Source organism: Zootoca vivipara, chromosome 9 (assembly GCF_965207765.1).
Source record: "Zootoca vivipara chromosome 9, rZooViv2.hap1.1, whole genome shotgun sequence".
Classification (NCBI taxonomy): Eukaryota; Metazoa; Chordata; class Lepidosauria; order Squamata; family Lacertidae; genus Zootoca; species Zootoca vivipara.
Window position 1 is genome coordinate 26,375,425 of NC_142592.1, and position 27,688 is coordinate 26,403,112.

General features: G+C 41.4%; 1 protein-coding gene across 2 annotated transcripts; it reads left to right on the forward strand.

Annotated features, from left to right (window-relative positions):
• TBK1 (TANK binding kinase 1) lies at positions 1-27,688 on the forward strand. 2 transcript variants are annotated; one of them, XM_035127798.3, is made up of 21 exons: positions 1-128; positions 5,368-5,486; positions 6,533-6,673; positions 7,912-8,041; positions 9,155-9,336; positions 9,926-10,086; positions 11,793-11,903; positions 13,310-13,489; positions 13,671-13,867; positions 14,198-14,256; positions 14,747-14,838; positions 15,867-15,968; positions 16,503-16,581; positions 17,872-17,993; positions 18,097-18,173; positions 19,612-19,651; positions 21,488-21,589; positions 21,673-21,769; positions 22,412-22,518; positions 24,119-24,190; positions 25,088-27,688. In XM_035127798.3, exons 2-21 carry the CDS (start codon positions 5,400-5,402, stop codon positions 25,137-25,139), a joined length of 2,190 nt encoding a protein of 729 aa, XP_034983689.2. In that variant the 5' UTR covers positions 1-128; positions 5,368-5,399; the 3' UTR covers positions 25,140-27,688. The 2 variants fall into 2 exon arrangements, with proteins under 2 accessions (XP_034983689.2, XP_088508608.1); XM_088652482.1 differs by lacking the exons at positions 24,119-24,190; positions 25,088-27,688 and adding an exon at positions 22,986-23,184.

Here is a 27,688-nt window from a genome sequence, read left to right on the forward strand (position 1 = left end):
GAAGCAGGCGAGGGGGAGCCGGACGAGGGAGGCTGCTCGGCGGGCCGCGCCGATTGCGAGGAGCGGGGCTTCGGCCGGGGGCTGCTTCCCGCGCTCGCCGTCGGAAGGGGCTTGTCGAGGGGACCCAGGTAAGGCGGCGCGGCTCCCGGCGCGGGTGGGGAGGGGCGCGCGCAGGAAAGAGCCAGCGGGGAACGTGGCTGCTGCCTGGGTTTCGTTTTCGCCCAGGCGAGCGAGTGACGAAGGGGAGGAGGAGGCTTCGGCCAGCCTTTCTGCAGGCCCGACGGGAGCGGGGATTTCCCGGCACTGCCCTGCTCTGGTGCTGCAACCCTCCGGAGAGGGGCGCTTCAAGACAGAAGCGACCCCGTGCACCGCAGAGCGACCCGGGAGCGGGGTTCGAATCCTGAGCCTTCCCTTGTTTCAGCTGCCCGGCGTCTTTGCTCGTTTGCCTGCCAGACATTTCGCCCTCTGAGCTGCGCAATCTTCTCGACGTGCCCACCGAGGAGCGAGGGCCGGCGTGTCTGCATGTCTAAAAGATCCAGGAGCCTCTGTTGGGCATCTAACCGGCCCTCCTTGACTATTCGGGGACTTGGTGGCGCTGCTGCAACCTTCCTCTTGTTCTCCGCCACCCCGCTGACATTTTCTTTAGATGGCAGGTGTCACATTGTAGCTCAATCGGTAGAGCACCACACTCTTCATCTTCGAGCCCAAGATCGGGCAAAAATTATTCCTGCCTCGCAGGGGGTTGGGCTAGATGACCTTTGGGACCCCTTCCAACTCTACAGTGATTCCTTCCTCCAGCTCTTAACTGAGCACCCCAGATATTGTCCTCCTGCCCCTCATGACCTAGCACTTACTAGGGTGTATTCACACAGAAACACATTTATAACAGGATCGCTTGTGTGCAGAGAAACCCGCAGCATTCGCCCGTGGATCAATCACCAGAAAGGTTTCCTGTTTCCTGGAATGCAAACTTAATATTTGACAGTGGAGATCCCCCTATGGGCTGAACTGTGAGGCGTTGGGTGATTTGCATATTTCTAATTGGAGAACTTGTGTACAGAGAAGCGGCTTTCACTGATTGCGCATGGAAGCGGAAGTTTCCTGTTGCCCGAGTGCAATCATAACATTTTGGCAGTAAAGATCGTTTATGGGCTCAGCTGTGGAGCATTGGGTGATTTGCAGATCTGTGGCCAGCGTTACATAGTTCCATGACAGGTTTGTTGCCTTGGATTCAGCTTTCACCCTCTCACAAATAGACTTAGGCCACTCAGTGTTCACTTTTCTTTTGTATATCTTAATGAAATAATCTAGAACCTGGTGTTATTGCAGGACTCTTAACTCCCATTGTTCCAGATCATTGCCTGGCACTGATAAGAGATGTTGTTGTTGTTGTTGTTGCTGCTGCTCTTCTTCTTTCTTCTTCTTCTTCTTCTTCTTCTTCTTCTTCTTCTTCTTCTTCTTCTTCTTCTTCTTCTTCTTCTTCTTCTTCTTCTTCTTCTTCAAATTTGTATACTGGCCTATACCCGCAGGTCTCAGGGTGGTTCACAACGCAAATTCGCAATATAAAATCACAAAACAGCTGGAGTGATTCAGGTCCCGTCCCCCCCACTGGTGTCAAAAACTTAAATCCTGTTTCTCCTTACTTGAGAGTAAGCCCCATGTGAATTCACCTGGGGTTCAAAATAAATATGCATATGATTGTGCTGATAGCCTCATTGAGAATTAGCTTCTGTTTCATGAAAAGGTAAATAGCAGGCATCCCCAAACTTCGGCCCTCCAGATGTTTTGGACTACAGTTCCTGACCACTGGTCCTGTTAGCTAGGGATCATGGGAGTTGTAGGCCAAAGCATCTGGAGGTCCGCAGCTTGGGGATGCCTGGTAAATAGGATGACTTTGCTTCATCAGCTGGCTACAGAATGGGGAAGGAAGCATAAGGCTGTGATACTGTACATATGTATGTATGTATACGTGCATGCATGTTTATGTGAAATTTCTTTCTCATCTTCGAGGAGCTCAAGGTAATGTACACTGTGTGCTCACCAAGCCCCATTTTATCTTCCTTGTTGTGGGATAAATGAATGAAAATGAGTTTTATTCTTAGGGAAGGTATGGTGAGGGTAACCATGCCTGCCTTAAGACCGATTCTGTGAACAAAGGGGTTCAAAGGAGCCCCAAGGAGGGCCCTTTGCAGAACTGTTTATCAGCATGTTTTACAACCTGAGTTGCTGAGACAAAGCAAATGTTGGACTCACAAGCTTGACTCCCTAAGAGGCTCTTTTCCTGGCTAATGTTACAATTAAGTAAAGAATGTGTTAGAAGTAGATTGTTAGCCTTGAAAGAGGGATAGATTTATAGTTTAGAGGGGACCCAAGATAGCAAGGAGAAATAGCAAGTGATAGTTTAATTACTAGTAAAAAGGTAAAGGTACCCCTGACCATTAGGTCCAGTCGCGGAAGACTCTGGGGTTCCCACGCTCATCTTGCTCTATAGGCCAAGGGAGCCGGTGTTTGTCAGCTTCCGGGTCATGTAGCCAGCATGACTAAGCTGCTTCTGGCGAAGCAGAGCAGTGCACGGAAATGCCGTTTACCTTCCTACCAGAGTGGTACCTACCGGTATTTATCTACTTGCACTTTGACGTGCTTTTGAACTGCTAGGTTGGCAGGAGCAGGGACTGAACAACAAGAGCTCACGCCATCGCGGGGATTCGAACCACCGACCTTCTGATTGGCAAGCCCTAGGCTCTGCGGTTTAGACCACAGCGCCACCCACATCCTTAAGTACTAGTCAAGTAAAGGTAAAGGGACCCCTGACAGTTAGGTCCGGTCGCAAACGACTCTAGGGTTGTGGCGCTCATTTCGCTTTACTGGCTGAGGGAGCTGGCGTACAGAACCAGAGCAGCGCATGGATACGCTGTTTACCTTCCCACTGGATGGGTACCTATTTATCTACTTGTACTTTGACGTGCTTTCGAACTGCTAGGTTGGCAGGAGCTGGGACTGAGCAACGGGAGCTCACCCCGTCGCAGGGATTCGAACCACCAACCTTCTGATCGGCAAGCCCTAGGCTCTGTGGTTTAGACCACACCGCCACCTGCGTCCCAATTAACCCAATTACTAGTACGCATGCTCAAATGCTTCATGAATATTATAAAACACACCCCTATTGTAAAAACCTGCTAATTTGAAAGGACATGGGATATATGTTATTGTTGGGGGGGGGTACCTGTTTTACGTGTTTAGGAGCAAACATGATGTAGGCGGATCGGGATGCCTGTAAACTGCAATTTCTTAACCAATAGGAATTGTAGTAGGGATATTTGAACAGTCTTAGGGTGTAAGTTATCTGTGATGTGAACTGGAATGCGTAATCCCCTCTTTCCAGCAGGAGCTGGCGGGGGGGGGGAGGGGTTCTTTGTACACAGTACTGTGTCAACCAACAATAAATCTGCTTATGCTTGATTGTGGCATAGACTTCTTCTTTCAGAGAAAAATTTGAATCCCTCTGGGAAAGATCCCTGGAACAGATTTGTCCAACACTTGTGATGTAGGCTAGGTTGGTAGATTGCAACTTGTCAAGGGCTGCCCTGTGAAGGGAAAACTACAGTGCCTAGGATTCTTTGAAGGAAAAAGTGTGCTTTGAAGATACAGTGTGTATTCAGCAATGGTCTGATACTCTTAACTTCTATACATACCAAGCTGGATCTATGATGTCAAGGGGCATGCTTCTGAGCACATCTGCATAGAATTTCACCACATAGATTGCAAAGTTCTTTGCAAGTGGGCAGTAGTATAGTGGTGATTATTTATAGTAACAATATGCTAACCCTTCTATTATGGCAACTTTGATGATGAAGGAAGCACATCTTGAAAATCAATAAAATACACTTTAAAAAGGAGGAGAAGGAGGTGTATCATAATGAACCACAATTGCTCCTAAGCTATTTCAAATTGAAGCCATATAAGAAGGGGGGAAAACCCTTTTTGGATTTATAAAGCTCTGTAAATGTTTTTTTTTAAAGAAATCTGCAAGCTGCATTGCTAGAGACAGATGGATGCAAGGTCAAGGCCTGCCTGTCTCCAGCGGGAGATTGCATGCAAAGATTTAGATTGAGAAAGGTCCGAAAAGTCTGTGGCCACTTTTACAGGAGAATAGAAAGAGCCATCAATCAAAGTTCTACATGTTGCACCTCTTTTCCTTGGTAAATATATTGCAGCATGCTTGCAGAAAGAAATAGCCTTGTAAAACTTTTGGTTGAAGGGATAAAGAAAACATAAGGTTTATTACTCAGGGTAAATGTTAGCTCACACTTCAACTGACTTGAATTAAATAAACTTGGAGGAGAACCATTAAGCTACCTGAACAGGACAGGTGGGGAGAAGCAAGCCAATCTACCCAACAATGGGTAGATTTTTTACTTCAGTCTCTGCTTTGCTGCTGTTCTCCTATGCCTTATCTCAATTGCTGATTCAGTGGTACTGGTAACCATTCTTAAGACTTTCAGAGATGGTTGGGCTGTGACTGTTAGATTAGCTAGCTTCAGCAAGCAAGGAGAAGAACCATTGCCAATTCTCTTGTGTGTTTCTTAATTCACGGAGACGGATCCATGCTGGAATTGCCTTGTCCCCATTCTCACTTTTGATAGGTTTCTGCAAGTGTTAAATTCCTATAAGCATCCCAATCTGCTACTTGACACCTTGCAAATAATAGGTGTGCCGCTCTTGGCGCATATAAGACAAAATGGACAGAGAGCAGGAAAAGAAAATCAAGAGAGATAGAAATAAAAGGAGCACCAGCATGGAAGGCTGGTTGTGAATATATCATAGAAAATGAAGTAAGCTGGGAAAGAAGCAGATGAAAGGATCAGAATGGAGTTAATATGAATGTAGTCTTGCTTTGAATTTTACATGCGCAGTTACTTTTACAAGCTGATATTGTGAAGCGATATTGTGATAATGTTTTGGATTGTGGATCCCATTGGTAACATAATTTCCTTGGTCACTTGTACAGTTGTATCATATTTTCACAGACTTAAATGTGAACAACTTGGCTAATTTTGAAAACAAATGTAGAAAATGATAAAAAAAATTATTGGACTGAAAACAACACATAGAGTTCTGTTGTTGGCCTCCATTTTATTCTGCATCCGTATTCAGAAGTCAGAAATAAACTGCATCTCCAATAATAGATTTGAACTAGAATTATTTCGTCCTGTGGTTTCCAGGATATCAGTAAAAAGAAATTTCTGGAACTAATCAGGCTAATCTTCCTAGGGTACTTCCCTTAAGTTTTGAGTAAGACGTGAAACTTTTGTCTACTGTCACATGTACTGTGGCGATTAATTCAGGAGTATCTATTTCCCTATTCAGATCAAACAAGAATTGCCCAATCAGGAGCAAAAATGCAAAGCACTTCGAATTATCTCTGGCTTCTCTCGGACATTCTGGGACAAGGAGCTACTGCAAATGTTTTTCGTGGACGACACAAGGTTTGTATGGAGACGGAAGTTCTAGCTGTCTGCTGGAAAGGCTTTTATACGATCTTAAAGTAGTCTCTGTTGTCACTGTAAAATTAAATGGAATTGATTTTTTTCTTGTATTTTATGAAATGAATATACAATCAGCAGTGCAAATTATTGGAAACACAGGAGGCATGACTAAGAGGGTCTTATTATACCTTTTTCATATGTAACTGCTTGGCTCATGAAATATAAAAGGTTTATCTTACTGTAGAGTATAAGAAAACCTTACTGGAGATAACTGAAACAATACCCCTCCTTATTCTAAAGGTAAAGTGCTAGTTAGTGATTAACAAGTTATTCACACTGGAACCTTTAGAAAATGGCATTTATTCCCTTTTTTGTTTGGGTATTGAAGTAACAATATACTGATGATAGGTACAGCATTGAATCCAACATGGCATGAATGGATTTTCTTTCCTCCCACTATAAACCCTTGCACTCCCAAGTCTGCTTTGGAGGGGCCCCAAATCCTTCAGATTTAGGGGAATGGGGAAGGGAAATCCCATTCTGCAAGTGGAAATGTTATTCACTCATGTACGGACACCCTTGGATTCAACACATGCATTTTAAAGTCTTCTGACATCTTTCATAGTTATCAAGTATTTAAAAACAAGCACAGCCAAACTTCCCTTCCCCACTTCTCTCTCTTTTCCCCTTTCCACATGCGCCCCCCCCTACAAATCTTCTCTGGGTTTTTGCCCAATTCTCCGGAGGAAGGAGAGCAGAAGTTCCATTGTGGCCACAGAAATGGTTCCATGTGTGCATTGAGTTGGTTGGATATAACCCAAAGTGTAACCCCTCCCCCCCCCAACACGTTATTTTTAAAGCAAACTCACACCCATGTTTATTCAGAAGTAAATCTCACTGTGTTGAGGGATTATTATTATTATTCATATGCAAAGTATATTTTTATAGTTTTGTAATGAATGCAGGAACAAGGTTTTTATTCCTAAGTCAATTGTGTGGAATGCTTTTTCTTTTATATAAAAAAATACTCTCTATTTGTTTTACAGAAAACAGGAGACTTGTATGCCGTAAAAGTGTTCAATAACTTTAGCTTCCTTCGTCCTGTGGATGTTCAGATGAGAGAGTTTGAAGTGCTGAAGAAATTGAATCACAAGAACATTGTCAAATTATTTGCCATAGAAGAAGAGGTATTTTTTTAAAAAAACTATTGCTCCGGTAGCTTGCTGAGCATTGTTTTATTATTTTATTTCGGGTTCCAGTGATCAGAATGCCTTTTCTTTGATTTGAGGTTCACGGCGACAGTGTATGATTTCTGATATGTTTTTGAACATTTATGAATGTGCCGTAGAACAGGTTGCATTGCTTTATTGCATACTAGCAGTACCCAGCCACGCATTGCTGTGGCTCATCCCTGTGACTCCCCTCACCCCATGCCAATCCGTGACCCATCCCAAACCTGTCCTCCCCCCACCCCCACCCTGGCGAGCCCCCGCCTCCACTCAGGTAAGTCTGCAGTTTTGGTCTTGTCAAGCAGGGGTTCCCGGCAAACCCAAGCTGAGCTGCTTTGGAGAGGGAAGATTTGGTAGCTGCAGTACCAGTGGAGTCGGCACTAGAGGGCAATGTTTTGCAACCTCTCCTGTTCCTGTTTTTCTGGCGTTTCCAAAAAACCATGTTTTCACATGTGGTAGGTGTGACATATGTATAATCTAAGTTTATACTAACACTCACCTATTTGCATGTGACATTGTGTCCAAATTTCAACGCAATCGGTCAAGCGGTTTCGGAGCAAGTTGAGCACACACAACCTGGCATTTTACATATTTATTTATATAGATGATGTATATAATTATGAAACATCTGTTTGATTTTTAATAATGGCCCTTCTTTTTTTAAGAGTCTTCTCTTAATGTCTGCATTCAACACAGAATAGAATTGCTTTCAGTCCAAATAATGGTGCGGCAGACACACATAAATGGCTCCATCCTTGAAGCTTTTCCTCTTAGAATTGCTCATCAGTCCTAATAACTGATGGCAATAGCTAACATCAATTTCAGCAAAACCTCCAAGAAATGTGCATAGTATTATTTACTTTCTAAGGGAAATCAAGTATATTCTGGGCAGCCGAAAATACTGAACTTTTGAGTGGTGGAGAAAAGAATGGACAAAAATATTTCCTAGCAGTTTTCCATTTCTTCTCTCTTTGATTTTTAAGGACCATAACTTCTAAATTACATTGCTTTTATCTCTGCTCAAGATAAGTTTATTTGCTTTTCTTTTTTAACCCATAGGAAAGGAACTTATATCTTTCTTCTTGACTAACTGTGGGTCTGGGTAAACTTTTTGGCAGTGAAGCTTTTTTGCTATCTTTCTGGCACTGGGATTTGTTGCATGTTAACTTGCAAACCTTTCTGTTTTTCTTTTCTAGACAACCTCTAGACATAAAGTCCTTGTTATGGAATTTTGCCCATGTGGCAGTTTATATACAGTTTTAGAAGAGCCAGCTAATGCCTACGGGTTGCCAGAAGCAGAATTCTTAATTGTATTGAGAGATGTTGGTATGTGGAAGTTGTTTCCTTATGTACTTTAAGGTCACATATTGGGCTTACTTTGTTTATGGCACTGCCTTCGAATTCTTCGCCTAGTTTGAACGTGTTTGCATGCAGATATGGAACCATAGGATGGATGCAATCTCATTTAAGTTTGGTTTTGACGCATGCAGGTGTACTAAGCTACACAGGGGTAACTTTTGCTGTTAAATGTACGCATGCCACTCCTATCTATTAGACTGTGGAGTGGATAAACTAACAGGAAGTGGTCCGCCAAGAGTGCTCACGATTCCTTCCCTTAAGGACGGCTGGTGTGCCAGTCGCATTCCTTCCTGGAGAAAACAGACCGGACCCCAGTGACACATATCTTAGTTACATCACGACTGGGCTACTGCTGTGCATTCTGCATGGAGCTCCCTTTGATCCCTGTTTGGAATCTCCAGCTGGTCCAAATAATTGGAATATTGACTAGAGCCAACTGTCAGGATCCTGCGATTCAATTGATGCAGTTGTTTCATTGACTTTTGGTCTGATTCTATGCCCTATTCAAAGTTGCAGGTTATCAACTTTTTAGGGAAGTTTTTAATGTTTGATGCTGTACTGTTTTTAATATTCGGTTGGAAGCTGCCCAGAGTGGCTGGGGAAACCCAGCCAGATGGGTGGGGTATAAATAAATTATTATTATTATTATTATTATTATTATTATTATTATTATTATTACCTTGGGAACCCTAAGCAGGACTCCTTCCATTCATGCTGTGATGCAGCAGAAACTCTCACTGGAGAGGAGGAAGTGGGGTGGTATTTTTTACTAATTTGCCTTTCCCCATGTGCCACCTTGCATGCTGTTCCCGAGCTTTCCCCAACCTTGTGGGGCAGATTTTCAATGGACTGCAGGGCAAAGGTGGGAAGGAAATAAGCAGAAATCACACTCTCCTCCCTGCTGCGAATGCTGAAAGTGGAACTCTGTTCAGTGGAAGCTCATTTAGAATTTCAGCCAGGATATTTGCATGTTTTCTTTCAGTGCTTATAAATACAGATTTAGAGGAATAAATCCAATAGAAATATAACTTGTCTTTTAAAATTTACATATATTTCTCTTCATTTTCCCTTGCATTTAAGTGGCTGGCATGAACCATCTTCGTGAGAATGGAATCGTGCACCGTGACATCAAGCCAGGCAATATCATGCGGGTTATAGGTGAAGATGGTCAATCTGTTTATAAACTGACAGATTTCGGGGCTGCTAGGGAGCTGGATGATGATGAGCAATTTGTCTCCCTCTACGGTACAGAAGAATACTTGGTAAACCTACACAAATTTTATTTCTTCTTAGCCTTACTTGTGTAATCTGTTGATACTTGGGGCAAACATCTGAACAGAATAGAATAGAATAGAATAGAATAGAATAGAATAGAACAGAATAGAATAGAATATTGTCTGGCCCCTTGCGGGAACAACAAGATTTCTTGGTTGCTGTATCAACTCAATTAAGACACTCCACATGAATTAAAATACTAATAAGCACAATACAATACAGAACAATAAACAAATAAAACGACTTCAAAGTCCAGAATTTCCATTTAAGGCCAAAATTGCTCTAGGAAAGAAACTGTTTTTAGCAACAGCCTGCATGGCTACTAGCAGAATCTGAGTTTTGAGTTCATTGATCAGCAACATATTGTGATGGAGATGCGAGTGGGCATCGGATGAGGGAAGGAAGGAAAGAGGGACACAGGCCAGTTTTGTCCATGGTGCACGTGACTATCATTCAAAGGCACATTCAAGGGTAATTTCGACCTTTATTGAATGTAACAAATGGAAAGTTTTCAGACATTGTACGTTTTGCCGCTTGTTGATGAAACAATTTATTCTAGTATTGCTTCTCTTTTAGCATCCTGATATGTACGAACGAGCAGTATTGAGAAAAGAACATCAGAAGAAATACGGGGCAACAGTTGATTTGTGGAGCATAGGGGTGACATTTTACCATGCTGCAACTGGAAGTTTACCCTTTCGACCTTTCGAAGGGCCTCGTAGAAACAAGGAAGTGATGTAGGTAATTTAGAGGAAATGCTTTATTCACAAGTTGTGCTATCAAAGAAAAATAGAAAACAAAGAATTGAGGGAATAAAAATCTTGTGTGATTTGGGTAAACTCTTGAATACCTAACACTGGGTTTACATGTACTGCCACTACCTCATTCTTTACCAGCTGTAGTGAATTTGTTAAATTATTCTCAAATTACTTTGCTTTTTTACAAGCATGTAGAACTGGGTTTTTTTTTTATTCTAGTTGTGTTGAGGAGCAAATTTGATTTGGCATCTTCATCAAAGCATGAGAACACTGGAATATATGTGTTAATACCTTGTAGGAAATAACTTGCTAGAAGCCACGTGGGGAATGCTCTTGTACTTCAGCCCTGCTTGCCCGTTTTCCAGAGGCATCTAGTTGGCCACTGTGAGAACAGGATGCTGGCCTAGATAGGCCATTGGCCTGATCCAGCAGGGGCTCTTCTTATATTCTTGCCTTGTTTCCAAAGTTGTGGCCATCGATTAAAAGAAGCCAGCTTGGGGCAGATCCACTTAGTAGCATCCCATGTGGATGCAGTTCCTGGCTTGGTGCTGTACTGCAGACTGTTGCAGAAGAGCCAGCAGGAGACTTTGTAAAACATGGAGAACATAGCACAAGTGTGCCTCCTGAGATGCTGTATTAGACCTTGTTGCAAGCATAAGGGCAGCAAGGATTTCAGTTCTCTTTTGTCACGTAAGAATCTTCCACCAACTTGTGGGTTGGGCCTTCCCCTCACCCCTAGATCCAACCCATACATTCAGCTTCCAGATGAAAACTTCCGAAAAGTGTCACTCGTGGCAGCAACTCACATGGCAACCTTAATATAATTTAAAGCCCTGAACTCATGCTGAATTTTCACATCAGCAGTGGCTGTTATTCAGACTCTGGGAGTGACATTTATGCAGTAGTCATGCCACTGAATTACTCATTATCGTGTCTTTTAGTACGAGAGAGAATATGGTAAATCATTAGCCAGACCTGCGAACTGATCTGCTTTGAGTTCCAACTCGCTTTAGCAAGTTAGAGAAAGCAAGCCCAATGGCTAGGATCCAGAGTTCTGCTCAGGGGAACTCAGCTTAAGGGATGCCCCTGTTGGAGTATGCTTTTCTTGCTGAGTCTTCCTCCCTTATGTGCCACCCAATAAGCTGCTCCAAAGGGTTAGAGGGCTCTCTGGAAAAGTGAGTGAGGCGTCATCGGGGACTGCCTGGGGAAGAAGGACCTTGCAAAAATTTCTCAGGAAAAACACAAGCTTTCTTCATCCACAATTTTTAATGAAATACTTCTGTTTGTTTTACACAGATCCTCTAGTCCAATAATCATGTATCATTATTGTTTTTTAAATGCTAACAATTGATTGCTGTTTCTAATAACTATTTAATAGTTCTGGTTCTGGAGGCATGTTCTATTCCCCATATATATATATATATATATATATATATATATATATATATATATATATGAACTTGTCTCAAATCTTTATACAACGTAAGTTGCTTCACATTCCTGAGAAAAATTCTAGAAAACACTCGTGCGTGGGAAATTTGCCTTTTAACACAATGTGGCCTATCCCTGAGCAGTAATCTGGTCCAAGGTCGCAAACAGATAATTCCTATTAAGATTATGATTAAGCTTTTAAAGAAAATCTTATGTTTTCAAATGACTGCACTTTCCCTTTTAATATCCCAAAGGTATAAAATTATAACTGGAAAGCCTTCCGGTGCAATATCTGGAGTACAAAAAGCAGAAAATGGCCCCATTGAATGGAGTCGTGATATGCCTGTTTCCTGCAGTCTTTCAAAGTAAGTTCATCAAATTGCTGTCTCACTTAAGTAACTGAATGCTGAGTGTATTTTCTCCCTCTGCTTTCCTTAGCTGATATCAGACGTATTTCACTTCATTTGTGTTGGTATTAGAAACCATTTTTGTGCATATAGAATGTTTGCTTTCCCACACATGCTATTTTATTGCCACTATTTTATTGGACAATATTGTTATTTAGAAAGGTATTATGATTAAAACTTGAATACAGTATTAGAGCTCAGACAAATTGGTGTAGGTGAAACCTAGATGTGAAGAAGTAGTAGTAGTAGTAGAGTTTAGATTTGATATCCCACTTTATTATTACCCTAAGGAGTCTCAAAGAAGATGCCAGCACTGAGTTTGGACTAGGTCACCTCCAATAACTCTTTCAACTTCATGATCCTGATACCATATCCCTCTTTCATGTTGCTGCCAAGAATGCTAAGAAACAATTTCTTCTTGGAAACCCAAGGTTTTTGGGCTTTTTGTTCATTATGCTTCAGTTGTTGATGGTATATCACTGCCCCAACTTGGAGCATGGTTAGACTCAATATAGATATGTCTGGCAGTAACCATGGTTCATTGCTTTAATCCTGGTTAAGATCCTAACTAGTGAAGCCAAGGTTCCGTTTGTACAGCTGAAGTCTCTTTGCTAGCTTAGGGGCTGGGAAAACAGCTGTAACCATCTATGCCTCGTAAGGTACAGATGAAATGCTTAAATCAGCACAAACTGTGGCTTGCAAACCATAGTTTCACATCCTGACTTGTGGCCCATCCTCATCCATGGTTCAGCTATTTAGTTGCAACACTTAACTAGGAAAGCAAAATGTTGTACGTTCCACATAGAGTTTTATTTGGAAGCTAAACCCATGAATTTCAATAGAACTTGCTTTCAAATAAGTTCCCTAAGGTTTGCTGCCTTAGAACAGGCATAGGCAACCTTGGCTCTCCAGATGTTTTGGAACGACAACTCCCATGATCCCTAGCTAACAGGGCCAATGGTCAGGGATCATGGGAGTTGTCGTTCCAAAACATCTGGAGAACCAAGGTTGATGGGTATGGGTTCAGCAAACATCTCTCTTGTTGCTGCCAGCAGCTGTCCCACTACTAACAGAAAATAGTTGACACCCTCCGCACTGTACAAAATACTGATTAATTAGATTATCTTTACCCAGCAAGTGTTGAGGAAATATCTCAGTAGGTAATATCTTCCCTGCTTCATAGAGGATATGAGTAATCATTGACCAGTTGGTTTCTAGGCAAGGTAGCCTAGAGAGTTTTGTGCTGTTGGCAGTGCTGCTATACATACATAAAAACCAGCAGATTCAAGAGTGGGCAGAAGGAAAAGAAGGAATGTTGTGCTTACTCAGAATTAGAAGCAAATATGTTTATTTTTCTATTTTAGGGGCTTGCAAGTACTGCTCACACCCGTTCTTGCAAATATTCTTGAAGCAGATCAAGAGAAATGCTGGGGATTTGATCAGTTTTTTGCAGAGACGAGCGATATACTGCACCGAATAATTATTCATGTTTTCTCTCTGCAACAAATGACTGCACACAAAATTTATATTCACATCCATAATAAGTAAGTATTTCAGCATTTTCATATCTTTATTCTTACATGACATTTCAAACTGTTAGGATTAGGTTACCTCTGAATAGAACAGTTTTGCTTATTAATTCTGGATCCATTCTTCTTCACTCTTGTCTACATTACTTCATTAGGAGCCATTTTAAAAATGTTTTTCTTTTTTCTTTTTTAACAGTGCTGCCATGTTTCATGATTTGGTCTACAAACAGACAAAAATAGCTTCAATTAATCAGGAACTGATATATGAAGGCCGGCGTTTAGTCCTAGAGCCCAGCAGATTGGCACAATCTTTCCCCAGAACCACTGAAGAAAATCCCATAATCATTGTGAGCAGGGAGGCTGTGAACATCGTAGGATTACTCTATGAAGAAAGTATGATGGAGCCTTTTGGTATTTTAATGGCTAACTTATTGGAACTGAATTGTTATTACCTGGTATTATTTTTTATTATTATTATTATTATTATTATTATTATTATTATTATTATTATTATTATTTCAAACACATTACGTTGGATTCCTCATGTGGGAGTTGTTTCAGACATCAGCCCTCTATGTGACCAAATAAGTTACTTTTTAAACAAAGCTGTGAGCAAGTAATCGGTTTGCTATCCTGGAAAACCATGTGAGGAAGGGTGGAATAGAAATTTAAGAAATAAAGCAATCCTAATCGTAATTTTTCTTTTATATTCTTCTGTTCTAGTTCTGCTTCCTAAGGTCCACCAACGTTATGACTTAGATACTGATGCAAGCATGGCAAAAGTGAGTATCTCTTCATAATTGTGCCATGGGACTATTTCCTAGAAGGGAAATACATGTATTGGTGCTGAACTTGGATATGGCAGAACACCCGATAAGCACCTGTTATAGATGGAGTCTCCCCTTCAGCCCAAATATTCTACCCCAACTTTAATATACAGTATCCTGCCTACCAGGTAGTATCTTGAGTTCCTTGCTGCCTTTGTTACCCTTTGTCCCAGCCCAATATCCCAAAATCTCTAAAAGTGTATGTGCTCCTTTTACACCTCACAGATGTCTTGGAAGTCCAAACTGTAAAACTAAAGTTTAGAAACCTCAACCTTTCATTCTGTCTTGGTGATAAGTGTGTTGCTCAGTATTCCCACCTGCCTCGATGTTCAACCTTTTCCTGATTTAGCTTCCTTAAAAATATACTCATACAGTTTTTATCGCAGTCTGTTTGCTTGTGACAAACTGCAGTGTGTGCTGCTCACACCTTTCTTTGGTCTTCCAGGCGGTTACAGGGGTTGTTTGTTACGCCTGCAGAGTTGCCCGTGCTTTACTGCTTTACCAGGAACTGATGCGGAAGGGAATCAGGTGGTTAATGTGAGTGGCGCTGTGATTTGCTTGATCGGGCAGAGGGAATCATTTCTCTGGCACTTACCGACCCCGGATATTCCAAGTGCCAGTTACAAAGGTGGAAAGCCCCAGAGAGATCTCTGCCCAACAACTGCCATGCACATCCAGCTATAGACAAACCTAAGCTGGAATAGAATTATATCCTTTGGTGCTGCATAGGAGGTAGTTACAGTGCGATAGGCTTTCCTGTTCCTTGCAGTGAACTATTAACTTAAGTTTCTGTTAATCATCAAATTCCACCTACGAAAGCAATTCTTGTATGCAGGATGATGGGAGTTCTAAGCTTGTTTACTCAGAAGAGGACTATCGCCCTATTAAAAGTACTTAGAATTGTGGTCTTTGTTTACAGGCAGCTGCCATTTTGCATGGAGGTTCCCTTCCCAGCTCCCCTGCGTACCAACAGACCACACCCTGCCCCATTCTGTCTCTGTTCTGCCCTCTTCTGGGTCCAAAAGGACCTGCAGGTCGGCAGTCGCGCCTAAAATGGTCACCACCTGTTCTTGGAACATAGTACCTTTTCAGGAAGAAGTTGATGTTCGTTACTTATCACTTATTTCATTTATGAATCATTTCCCATGAGGCATACTGAAGTGATTTACAATACAGTATACAGGGGTACCTTGGTTTTCAAACGTAATCCGTTCTGGAAGACTGTTCGACTTCCAAAACGTTCGAAAACTGAGGCACAAAGGGCGGCCTGCAAATTCAATAGAGAAAAATGGGAAAACTCGGCAGAAGCCGTTTGACTTCTGAGGCGCGTTCGAAAACGGAAGCATTTACTTCCGGGTTTTCAGCGTTTGAAACGTACCACTGTAATAACATATAAAAACAGTTAAGACAACCAACAAGAAGTTGAACAATGCATATTTATTTTCCATGAGCTGGGTGGGAGTGTGTCAGTTTTGATATAGAGCAGACGTTTTCTGTTGTAGCACGCGGCTAGCATATCCGGTATTTTTTCATATCTGTGCTAACACAGTTGGTGTTCTTTCTAGCGAAATAATCAAAGAGGATTACAGTGAAACGTTTCACAAAAAGACAGAGGTGGTTATCAAGCTGGAATTTTGCAACAGAAACATAGAAAAAGCTGGGAAAATGTGAGTATATAAATGTTCTCTTTTTTTAGAACGAGTGCTGCACGCTGGGAAGGCCTGCATTTCTCATGTCATTGCATAATATCCAGTCTTAGTCTTGTTGAACAATGGTGGGCATTGCAATCCAAATCCCTTTTGCTGCACGATACCTCCACCCTGCCAGGAAGCTCACTGGCTGACTTTGGAGAGTCTCTTAATATAACCTACCTTGCAAGGTTCTTGTAGGGATACCGGGGATGGGGTGGGGGGGATAACTTACATAAACTACTTTTAACTAGCCTTCAGCAAAACTGCTTCAAGGTCTACGGAAATATCTCCATGCACATTTAGTTCTCAATTGTATATCCAAGCCTCCCTATTTCAGGTGTTTGTGGATTTACTGTTCTGTCGGATCCAGAATAATAATAATTATTTTATTTTGGCATATCACCAAATAGAGTTTTTTGTGGGGGTTTTTTAACAATTATTTGATCATGCTAAAACAGATCTGTAGGCCATTGTAATTTGGCTTTGTGTGTCTTGTTTTCTGGCGAACAGATATCAAAATTTGCTGCAAATCAACCTGGCACCATCAGAAGTGGATGAAATTTCAGACATACACTCCAAGCTGCTACGGGTAAGCACATTAACATTGCATGCATGCATGTTTGTGTAGAAGTGGCATACGGCAGAATTCTTGTGGGGGAAATAGCGAGCCATGCTTTTTTCACATGTGACCATGCACGGATGTTCACATGAAGAAACACGTCCCCAAAATGTGATGCTGAAGCATTTTCACAACAGCACTGCAAGGAGATCAAACCAATACAGGTGCTGAGCATTAATGTGCTAGTGAAATATTCCAGAAGATTTTATCGCACACCCTAAAAGCAAAAATAAAAAGATCTCCTTCAATGTAGATGACTTTCTATTTTTGTGTCAGTGGTCTTTTGTGTATATTTACAGTGACAGCAATGAAAGGATGTTGCCTGTAAGCACAGATTCTTGTCAGCCAGTAGAAAGTATCTCTTTGCTCCAATGCAAGGATGGCTAAAGTATGTTAAAGTGGACGCCTGTAAATTCTAGGAAATGTGGCTTGGCTTGCGGCTATTACCGGTATGAGGTGTTGCAGGTTTCTGGCCAATTTTCTGTCATTGAGACCTTTTCAGCTATTCTAAAGTAACCAGGTTTTCTTTCTTTTACACACACACACACACACACAAGGCCGTCTCAAGCCGGTTGGGTGCCCTGGCGCCGTGGCGCGGAGATCGCTCCGCCCCCCCGCCCTGGTGGGCGGGCGCAGCGCACAGTACGGCTTCCGCGCCCTCCTACCGGCCTGGCACCCTGGTGCCCCACGCCACCGAGACTACCCCTAGAGCTGGGCCTGCACACACACACACCATTATCCACATTACTGCCCTGGCTCTTTAGACCCTATCAACTTCCTTCCCTCCCGCCTCATGGCTTTCGAAATTAACCTTTATATCATTGCATTTTGTACGTTTTCCAATTCTAATTGCACTCATTACAACATGACTCAAAATTTAAATAAAGGTAGAAAATTTCTCATTACAAGTCTTCAGACAACCCTGCTAGTGATGTTAATTGCATACAATAATATTTCAAATATCGTATAAATTTACTCCAGTCCTTTTGGAAAACTGGATCATGCCTGTTTCGGATTTTTCCTATCAGCTTTGCCAGTTCTGCAAAGTCCATCATCTTCACCTGCCACTCTTATTTCATTGGTACTTCTTGTTGTTTCCATTTTGGGGCTAAAATAATTCTTGCCGCAGTTGTTGCATACATAAACAGCCTTTTATCTTATATTTATAAAAGATAAAAGGGTTTCTTTCTATATATGTTCCAAAACTCAGCTTTCAGCAAATTTTTGCTGGGTAAAGCTGAATTTCTTGCATTCGTTCAGCTTTCAAGTTCGCGGGGAACAATAGAGAGCAGTCTTCAGGATATCAAAAGCAAACTCTGTCTGAATGGCCTGCTGTCTGATGGCTGGACCAACCAGGAAGGCACACACCCAAAAGACAGAAAGTAAGTGGCATTTCCATGTAAAGTTCTTACTGTGTTTCATTTTCAAGTTCATACATACTGGGCATGTGTTAAATGATTTATATCTTTACTTTTTCTCTCCTAGCCCAGAAAGGTTGCAAGTGCTATTGAGTTCCATTACAGAAATTTATTATCAGTTCAAAAAAGACAAAGCAGAACGCCGTAAGTAATTTTAGTTTATATTTAGTTGAGTTTAGTTATGAGGTACTGGAGATTTACCTCTTTACCACCTGAGGTGCATATTTTTAAGATCCACCCTGTTTTTTGTGACTAAGTTTTGATTGTAAACTGTTTTTAATGTTGCATTTATTTTAAATTGTCATACCTTAGGCTTAGGGTGAAGGGTGAGTAATAAATTAAAATAATAGTAATAATAAATAATAGTAATAAACTTTTTTTTTAGGAAAAAAGCCCTGGTAATAATAAAGTTCCAAGTTAAAATGATCATGGCTAAGTATATGTGTACAGTCGAACCTTGGAAGTCGACTTCCAAAACGTTCAGTCTTCAGAAACCAAAGTGCTGCTTCTGATTGGCTGCAGGAAGCTCCTGCAGCCAATCAGAAGCCCCATCCGACACCTGGGTTCCAAAAAATGTTTGCAAACCGGAACACTCACTTCCGGGTTTGCAGCGTTCGGGAGCTCACAAGGCGTTCAAGATCCAAGGTACGACTATTTGGCTTGATGGGGGGTCATCGATTATAAAAACAGTATGTGTTTCAAACGGCGAGTAGAGAAAGCAATTCTGATCTGCCATTGCGCTGCCCAGAGGCTGAGTTTGGAGGGGATCTGATCATCTCATAGTTCTACTGCTTCTCATATTCATTTCCGATGCTTCCCATAAGTCATTCTGATGTTAATCCTCATTATTTTCCACAGCCTCTGACTTCTTCCAACAAGCGAGATAAATAAAACAATATATTTCTGTGTGGTTTTATGTCCAGGATTCCCCTGTATAAGTTCACAGCGTCTCTTCACAAGCTGGTATTTCTGCCAAATCAGTCCAAGAATCCTCCCATTACATGCAGATGTGGATGTCCATTCCATTCTGTCCAGATAAATCCAATCAAGACATCCGCCCCATACTTTTCCCAAGCCAGTTCTCATTCAAGCATTAGCCTTTGCAGGGAAGGGTTTTAGTTAAAAATACAAACATAGAATATTGAAGACTCACCTCCCTCTATGACCATACACTTTGACAACAAACTGGCCTGCGCTTTCGTCCATAATGACGGCCAATTAAAACTGCATCATAAATCCCAGGCAGTCATCCAGAGTTCTTTGGTGTCTCCCCAGCTTTTATGAGATGTTGCTTCTATGCCAATATTGTAAATCAAACCAGACAAAATCCTTAATTTTCTGTTTAAAATAATTGTTGTCTCCACACAGTTGATGATTATTAGACCGATATTATATCAATAAATACCCAAAATCCTCCCTGGTTCTCACTGGGTCTCCTCTCCCCCCACTGATGTTTGGCTTGAAATAATCATTCAGACAGCTTCTCCAGTTTATAAGTTTGCCCTTGGACCTGAAAAGCTTCACAACTCCCTGAGCATTACTTTTGCTATCCAATTTCATTTTATTCATTTATTTTCTTCAGGACTTCCATATAACGAGGAACAAATCCACAAATTTGACAAGTAAGTCTTTTTTTAAAATTCTATAAATATTTTGGGTGAGGTCCGGCATCACACCAGTGGACACAAAATAAAAAACCAGTGTGTGATTTCTATATGTGGGATTCCTCTGCTGCTGCTGCTGCTGCTACTACTACTACTACTACTATTTATTTATTTATTTATTTATTTATTTATTTATTTATTTATTCCCTGCCCATCTGGCTGGGTTTCCCCAGCCACTCTGGGTGGCTCCCAACAGAATATTAAAAAACACGATAAAACATCAAACATTAAAAACTTCCCTGAAGAGGGCTGCCTTCAAATGTCTTCTAAAAGTCAGATAGTTGTTTATTTCCTTGACATCTGAAGGGAGGGCATTCCACAGGGCGGGCGCCACTACCGAGAAGGTCCTCTGCCTGGTTCCCTGTAGCTTTGCTTCTTGCAGTGAGGGAACAGCCAGAAGGCCCTCGCCGCAGGACCTCAGTGTCCGGGCAGAACGATGGGAGTGGAGACACTTCTTCAGGTATACTGGGCTGAGGCCGTTTAGGGCAGGGGTCTGCAACCTGCGGCTCGGGAGCCGCATGTGGCTCTTTTACACCTTTGCTGCGGCTCCGGAGCGGATACGAGGGGAGGAGGCGTCTGAGCCATGCGCCGCCTGAGCCATGCGGCGGCGCCCGCCACGCCCGCCAGACACTTGCGCGGTGCCCACCGCCGCCGGAGCACACAGCTGCGGCGGCGCGCTGTGCACCTGCACCCCGCACGGCGCGCGCCGGAGTCCACAACTCCGCTGTGCGCGTGCGCTGTGCAAAAAGGACGCAAGGTGACGTTAGCAGCCCGGGGAGCGTGGTCGGCCCCCTCCCTGCATCAGCCCCTCCCCGCCGCATTTCTGCAGCCAATAGGCTCACAGGGTCGGGGGCGGAGTTATTTATTTTTTTAAACGGGTGCGCTTCTTCCCGCCCAGCAGCAGAAAAGGCATGCGGGCTCGGAGCGCGTGTTTGCTGCTGCTGCTCCTGCCTGCGGCCTGCCTGTGGCCTCCTGCCGGCCTGGTCAGGAGATTGAGGTAGATGTATTAATCAATGGGTTGATTCAATATGAGGAAATTTTATAAGTTCACTTGATGGGAGCAACACACATGAAACCATACAGGTGTCCTAATAAGGGAGTCAGAGTTTTGCCCATTCCCAGTAATCAAGGCAGCCCAAACTCATAAGGTAGTGGTTGCTGGTGCCCATTCCCAGTCATAGCTGCCAAGTTTTCCCTTTTCTCACGAGGAAGCCTATTCAGCATAAGGGAATTTCCCTTAAAAAAAGGGAGAACTTGGCAGCTATGTTCCCAGTAATCAAGGCAGCCCAAACTCATAAGGCAGTGGTTGCTGGTGCCCATTCCCAGTAATCAAGGCAGCCCAAACTCAAAGTTATTTTTATAATGACGAGGATGACATTGGGCCCTCATTATTAATTATTATTTACATCAGGCACTGATTATGATTTATGGTACACTGGGGCCCTGATTAATTTTCTATGGCATTTTGGGGCATTGATTAGTGGGCATAGCAAATTTTGCTATGGGGCCCTCTGATTTCTAATTACGTCCCTGTTTTGTGGCTCCCAGTTTATTTTTTTTCTTCGGAAACGGGTCCAAGTGGCTCTTTTTGTCTTAAAGGTTGGAGACCCCTGGTTTAGGGCTTTAAAGGTCAGCACCAGCACTTTGAATTGTGTAGTCTACTGTGTGCTCTTTCTACCATGTTGTCCCTCGTCAGTGTGCAGAGATACTGTATGTGTTTAAGGTCCAGGGTTGTTAGAAGAATGGAATATTTGGGAGCAATATGACAGTATGGTTCTTATTTCTGTGCTGCAGGCAGAAGCTTTTCCTACATGCTACAAAAGCCATGACCTTGTTCAAGGAAGAATGTGTCACCAAGTACGAAGTTTTCTTAGACAAGGCAGAGGAATGGATGAGGCAAGATTCTCCGTTTTGTGTATCTACAAGAGCAAGGCTTTTTGACACAAAAATATGGTTTTAAAACTGGTTTTCCTTTTCAGGAAGATGCTTCTTTTAAGAAAACAGCTAATGAATCTCAGAAAACTCTGCTTCGATATTGAGGAAGAGGTGTCCAAATATCAGGACTATGTAAATGAAGTAAGTGTTCTCCTTAATTACACTCATACCTTGGTTTTCAAACAGTTTAGTTCTTGAACGTTTTGGCTCCCAAACGCCGCAAACCTGGAAGTCACTGTTCCTGTTTGCGAACTATTTTTGGAAGCCAGACATCTGACGCAGCTTCTGATTGGCTGCAGGAGCTTCCTGCAGCCAATCAGAAGCCGCACTTTGGTTTCCAAATGTTTTGGAAGTCGAACGGACTTCCGGAACGGATTCTGTTTGACTTCCACAGTACGACTGTATACCATATCAGTATTTTAAAGAGGGATAGTCAAAAGAGGAATAAGTGCTTTGCAGAAATTCATAATAACCTGCACTCCTTTTTAATGAAGTCTTCACAATTCCTTAAATTCTGTTTTGTTAACATTGAACTTACTGTACACCTGGAAAACTTACTAAATAGAGTTATGCAACTACAGACTTCAGGAATTGACTAATGGTCCAGCAGTGCTGTCAGGGTACCACTGTTATTCAAGGTGGGGTGAAGGGGGAGGCGCAGTTGGCCTTGCATATGCTCTTTTCAACTTGGGTACCAAATATCACCCCTCGAATCCTGTGAATATCTATTTGAAATATGTCTCTGCTTTTCTTATTAACATGGCTTTGTGTATTTTATTGCAGTTACAAGAAAATTTGCCCCATAAGATGTTTGCTGCTTCGGGTGGGATCAAACATACAACTAACCCAGTTTATCCAAGTTCAAACACTTTGGTAGAAATGACACTTGGGTAAGAATTTCTCACCTGGGTGAATGCAATGCTTTTAAACCTGCTTTTCATAGAACTACAGTGGTACCTCTACTTACAAATAACTCTACTTACGAATTTTTCTACTTACAAATGGAGCTCAGTCCGCCATCTTGGATGCGGTTTAGATAGGATTTTTCAACTTATGAATTTTTAGATAGGGTTGCTTCGACTTACGAATTTTTTCTACCAATGCATTCCTATGGGATTTGACTTACAAATTTTTTCGACTTACAAATGTGTGTTTGGAACGCATTAAATTCGTAAGTAGAGGTACCACTGTACTTCAAAATGTCAAGCTTTTGTTAAGATTGTTATTTTTTTATTATTTGTACCCCACCCATATGACTGGATTTCCCCAGCCACTCTGGGCATAGTCACCTTTGAATGTTGACATCAAGCTTTATTAGCTTTTTAAACCCAGGGGTGGCTAATCTGTGCCCTTCCAGGTGTTGCTGGACTACAACTCCCATCATCCCTGACCATTGCACGTGCTGGCTGAGGCTGAAGGTACTAGTGGCCAAGCAACATCTGGAGGACCAAGATGGCATGATTCTAGAAACAGTATTGACATGAAATGTTTGTGTTTCTTACTCTTATGATGCTACCATCACTAGCCCTATTTGGTGTTTTAAAAAAAAATCCTTCGTGGAGTAAGAATCGCATAAAGGAGAGTAGGGACAAGGGCAGTTGTTTCCTTTCTTTCCCTCTTCTTCAAACATCTGCCACAGGGAGCCTTTCCTACTCAGGTAGGCAGCATGGATTTGGTTTAATTCAAATTTATTTAAATCACTATTTAAATCACTAGTCAGTAAGGCTAGATTTAAATCTCTTTTTTTGCAGAAGACTCATTCTTGCTAGTATGATTTTAATATTCCCAACCAGATGACGGTTTCACTTTTGTAACAATAAATTTTCAGAGTAGTTTTTACAGCTCTATCAAAAATTACTGATGTGGTTATACTATTAGAAATACATAGACAGATAATTACAAAATTATTGTGAGGTTTAATAAGTTAACTGTTTATATTTGGACAACTTTTCCGCTGTACTTTATTGGAAGGAGAAAAATAATCATTTCCTTAATAGCAACAACATTATAGCATATATATCCATGTTTATTAACTGATGTGGTTAAACAATTAAAAAAAAACTTAGACTGAGTTTTAGCACACAGTAAAAACTTAAACCAAATCCTTATTTCCTGGTGAATAGCCTTTGGACTATAATGTAACTTAATCGAAAACTATCTTTAGAAAGATTTTTTCCTCTAAAAGCATTTTATTTTAGAAATCCAATTTAATTTTTAAAAAAAATCATTGATTTTTATCCTCCCTGCATGTAGGCTCCTCGTGTGATTCAGAGTCCTGGAAGAGCCTAGTATTTAGTGAGCCAAGCTGAAAGTTGCTCTTTAGTCATCCTCTTTAAATAGTCATTATACACATTATACACAGTTTGGGTGTCTTTTATAAAAATCTGTTTCACTTCCAGTTTCATTACATTAAAGAAATAGCCAGTAATTTTATAAAGAATTAAGCATGTAATGGTGCATTCCTTTTCTTTCTTTCTTTTAAACTTTCAGTATGAAGAAACTGAAAGAAGAAATGGAAGGTGTTGTTAAAGAATTAGCCGAGAATAATCACCTTTTGGAAAGGTAAGTGGGCATTTTAAGGAGCTTTGTTTGGCAGCAAGCATATTCAGTGAACACGTAGCTGTGCCTCTCTTTTGAGAATTTCTTGTGCATGTGAAGAGGGTTGGTCCACGGCTTGCAGGAGATCGATGCTTCAAAGTGGCGTCTTGTGTGCAACCAGAAGCAAAGAAGCCACTTTTGCATGGTGCTTTCCCACACTGCAGAGGCGCACGTGTGAATTCTGTGCAGAGACGCTGGTCGCTTGAGTGTAACTGGCATCCCACCAGGAAGGAGAGAGTTAGGAATGACCGACACATTGGGCCCTTCCACTGTACTCACACAAATGCACTCCTTGTGCTGAAAGGCAAGTGGGTGGTGCTGTGATCTAAACCACTGAGCCTCTTGGGCTTTCCAATTGGAAGGTCGGCAGTTCGAATCCCTGCGACGGGGTGAGCTCCCTTTGCTCTGCCCCAGCTCCTGCCAACCTAGCAGTTCAAAAGCACACCAGTGCAAGTAGATAAATAGGTACCGCTGCGGTAGGAAGGTTAATGGTGCTTCCATGCGCTCTGGTTTCTGTCATGGTGTTCCGTTGTGCCAGAAGCGGTTTAGTTATGCTGGCCGCATGACCTGGAAAGCTGTCTGTGGACAAATGCCGGCTCCCTGGCCTGAAAGCGAGATGAGTGCTGTACCCCATTGACTGGACTAAATTGTCCAGGGGTCCTTTACCTTTACCTTACTCCTTGTGGTGCGTCTTAAAGACTCATTCGATTCAAAGCCAGTGGGCTCAATCCAGCTAAGTCAGTTGAACTCTGATCCCATAGATATCAACAGAATGAGTTCATTCCATTGCACTGCAGCACAATCACTCAATATTGTGTACCAGAGACAGCATTAAATGCTATAATTGTGTTTTTTGTTTAGGTTTGGTGCTTTGACGATGGATGGTGGACCGAGGAATGTGGATTGTATTTAGCTGGACATTATCATGACACAGTCTGAATTTGCACAGAAAGAGCATTTATCCATTGAAAGAGTTTTCTGAACTTGGCATTCCCCCTCAGTATTTAATAAAAGCATGTAAATATGTACATAATGTATATAACAGAAAGTATATTTCTTTTGGTAACGTTACAAGTGGTCTTAACATTTGGAGTAACATCAGAACTTGCCCCCGTGTGAAATAATGACGGCTGCATATTGTGGTGAGCACATTGACGCAATGCATTTGCTTCAAATGCTGTCCTTGCCTGTTTACTTGTGAATGTTGCTAGAGAAACTGGTCTTGGAAAAACCCGACTTCATTTTTGTCAAGGAGATTGGGCTTCCCCTTAAGTCACCTGAATGCACAGTACCTCGTTTATGGATCCTCTGAAATTGTTTCCTGCTGTCTTTCATTGTGAGCAGATGTCTCTTACCAAGTACAAAAAAGAGACAGGGAAAAGTGTGATTACCTTTTCAAGAAGTATCTCTCTTAACTAATCGTGAAGGAAATATTTTTGGGTTTGTAATCATGTTCAGTTTGAGTACGTATAAACTGCCAGTTTTAGGGATTTTAAAAGCACATATAAATTGAATCTTCTATTTGCTAAATCAACAGATGACGGAAATGCTGTAACATGTTTGTTAGCATAGAGTGTGTCTCAAAATCAATTAATCTTGTTAATTAAATCTTACTGGCTGTAAAGAAAACTATACAATTTCAAAAGTAGCATTTACTTTCACTGAGGATACATATACATGTTAAACGTTGAGCCTGGTTTGGACCATATACTGGTTTCTAATCTTTGTAAGTTCTACTGAAGTAGGAGAATTGTTTCCTTTTTTATTAAAGCCATTTTGAAGCATTTGACACTGAGGCAAAACATTGGCACAGGTGTTTATGCAGTTGCCTTGGAAAAGGAGTTGGCATTTTCCTCATTCATTGAAAGTGCCTTGGCCCAGTTTTCCTTACAGCTCATCAGCCCCCTTCAGCGCAGAGGCCCAAAGTTTAGTTCAGCATTGGACAGGCTATCATGGGGAGGAGGTAGTAGAGAAGTGAGCTTCTGCTAGCTTCCTTACACTGTGCTTTTAAAATTTCTAATTCAACATACATACATGCACACATACAAAAACAATCTAATTCAGTCTTACTGACTTTAGTGGAACTTACTTTCTAACATGTCTAGAAAGTAAAGCTGCTGTTCTCAGCCAGAGTATTCTGGATAAGTTCTAGGAGAGGATCAATTGATCTGAGGCTATTCTAGAATTCTGTGGATTGAGGCCTTCATAGAACACTTCATTTCTTTTAATCAAATTTCTAATCAACTCTACCTTCTGTCTCCTCCATTCCTGACATGCCAAAATAGAAACAGGAATCATCTTATCTCACATAGTCTCAAATAGATAAAGAAATTATTTCACTGTTGTAGCCCTTATTTTCATTACCAAGTTTCCAATAACCTAGTTGGAAGGACTACTGAAATCATAGGTAGTAAATCTATGTGAAATTTTGCTGCCTTATTGTATGTAAATGTCTATTCTGAAATGTTGAGATTATATTTCTGTAATGTGTTTACTTTATGCTAATCATTTCTGTTTTACAGAATCATCATTTTGCATAATCATGTTTATAACATAATTTTTGAAGGGAGGAAATGGAAAAGGGTTGATTTTTCTTCTGTATACTGAAACCAGTTTTAAACAAATAGTGTAAATCATGGATGACAGCCTTTTATGTCACTCAAGACATTTCTGCCACATTCTCCCATCCCTTCAGAGTTTTTCCCCCTTTCTATTAGTTTCATTTTATTTTATTTTTAAGGATTTTGCCATCTCTCTGAATTTTCAGAAGAACGAGGAGGGGCAGTGTTTTATTTGATTAAAATACTTTTTTTAAAGCTTTTCTTCTGGGCTTTTTTTTTGGGGGGGGGGTTCTCCCAGCTGCCCAATAACAAATTGGTAGGTTTCTACCATATATGTTTATGTGTATACGGCACACTAAAATAAGAAAGGAATTACTTTTACTTGCTTTTCAAATTACCTATATTAGTCTACTGTACTAAAATAAAATAAAAATTATAAATGTATTTGAAAGGAACCCAATAAACCCCCAGATGGGCTTATTTCTGAGGACACCTTTGTAGGATTGAGAATTCTAATCTCTGGTAGCCATGGTGAAAACTGAAGCAGTGCCGTCTATTCTGGATTAATCTACATTTCTTTTGTCTCTGCCCCTGCTTACAGCCCCCAACAGATTACATTACAGGGTATGCAGCACTCAAGAGAAAAAAGGATCAAATTCCCCCTTCATGTAAATTATTAAGATAAGTTGTAAACAATATGACATATACCAGCTTGCTTTTTTGTAGTGTTCAATAATTTGCATTGTGTTTTCATATTAATTTGTAGGGGGAACTCTACCATTCTTAGTCTGTACAGTAATTCTATCGGCAGCGGCTGTGGGTCTTGCGAAAATTCTCTTCAAATCAATGTACCACAAGTTAGGCAGCAGCATGAGAAATAAATCTCTTCTCACACTTTTAA

Coding starts and splice junctions, on each gene's coding strand:
- TBK1 (XM_088652482.1), top strand. CDS start 5,400: ATGCAAAGCACTTCGAATTATCTCTGGCTTCTCTCGGACATTCTGGGA. Junction 15,969..16,502: donor ATAGAAAAAGCTGGGAAAAT/GTGAGTATATAA, acceptor TCTGGCGAACAG/ATATCAAAATTTGCTGCAAA. Junction 22,519..22,985: donor TTGGTAGAAATGACACTTGG/GTAAGAATTTCT, acceptor GTGCCCTTCCAG/GTGTTGCTGGACTACAACTC.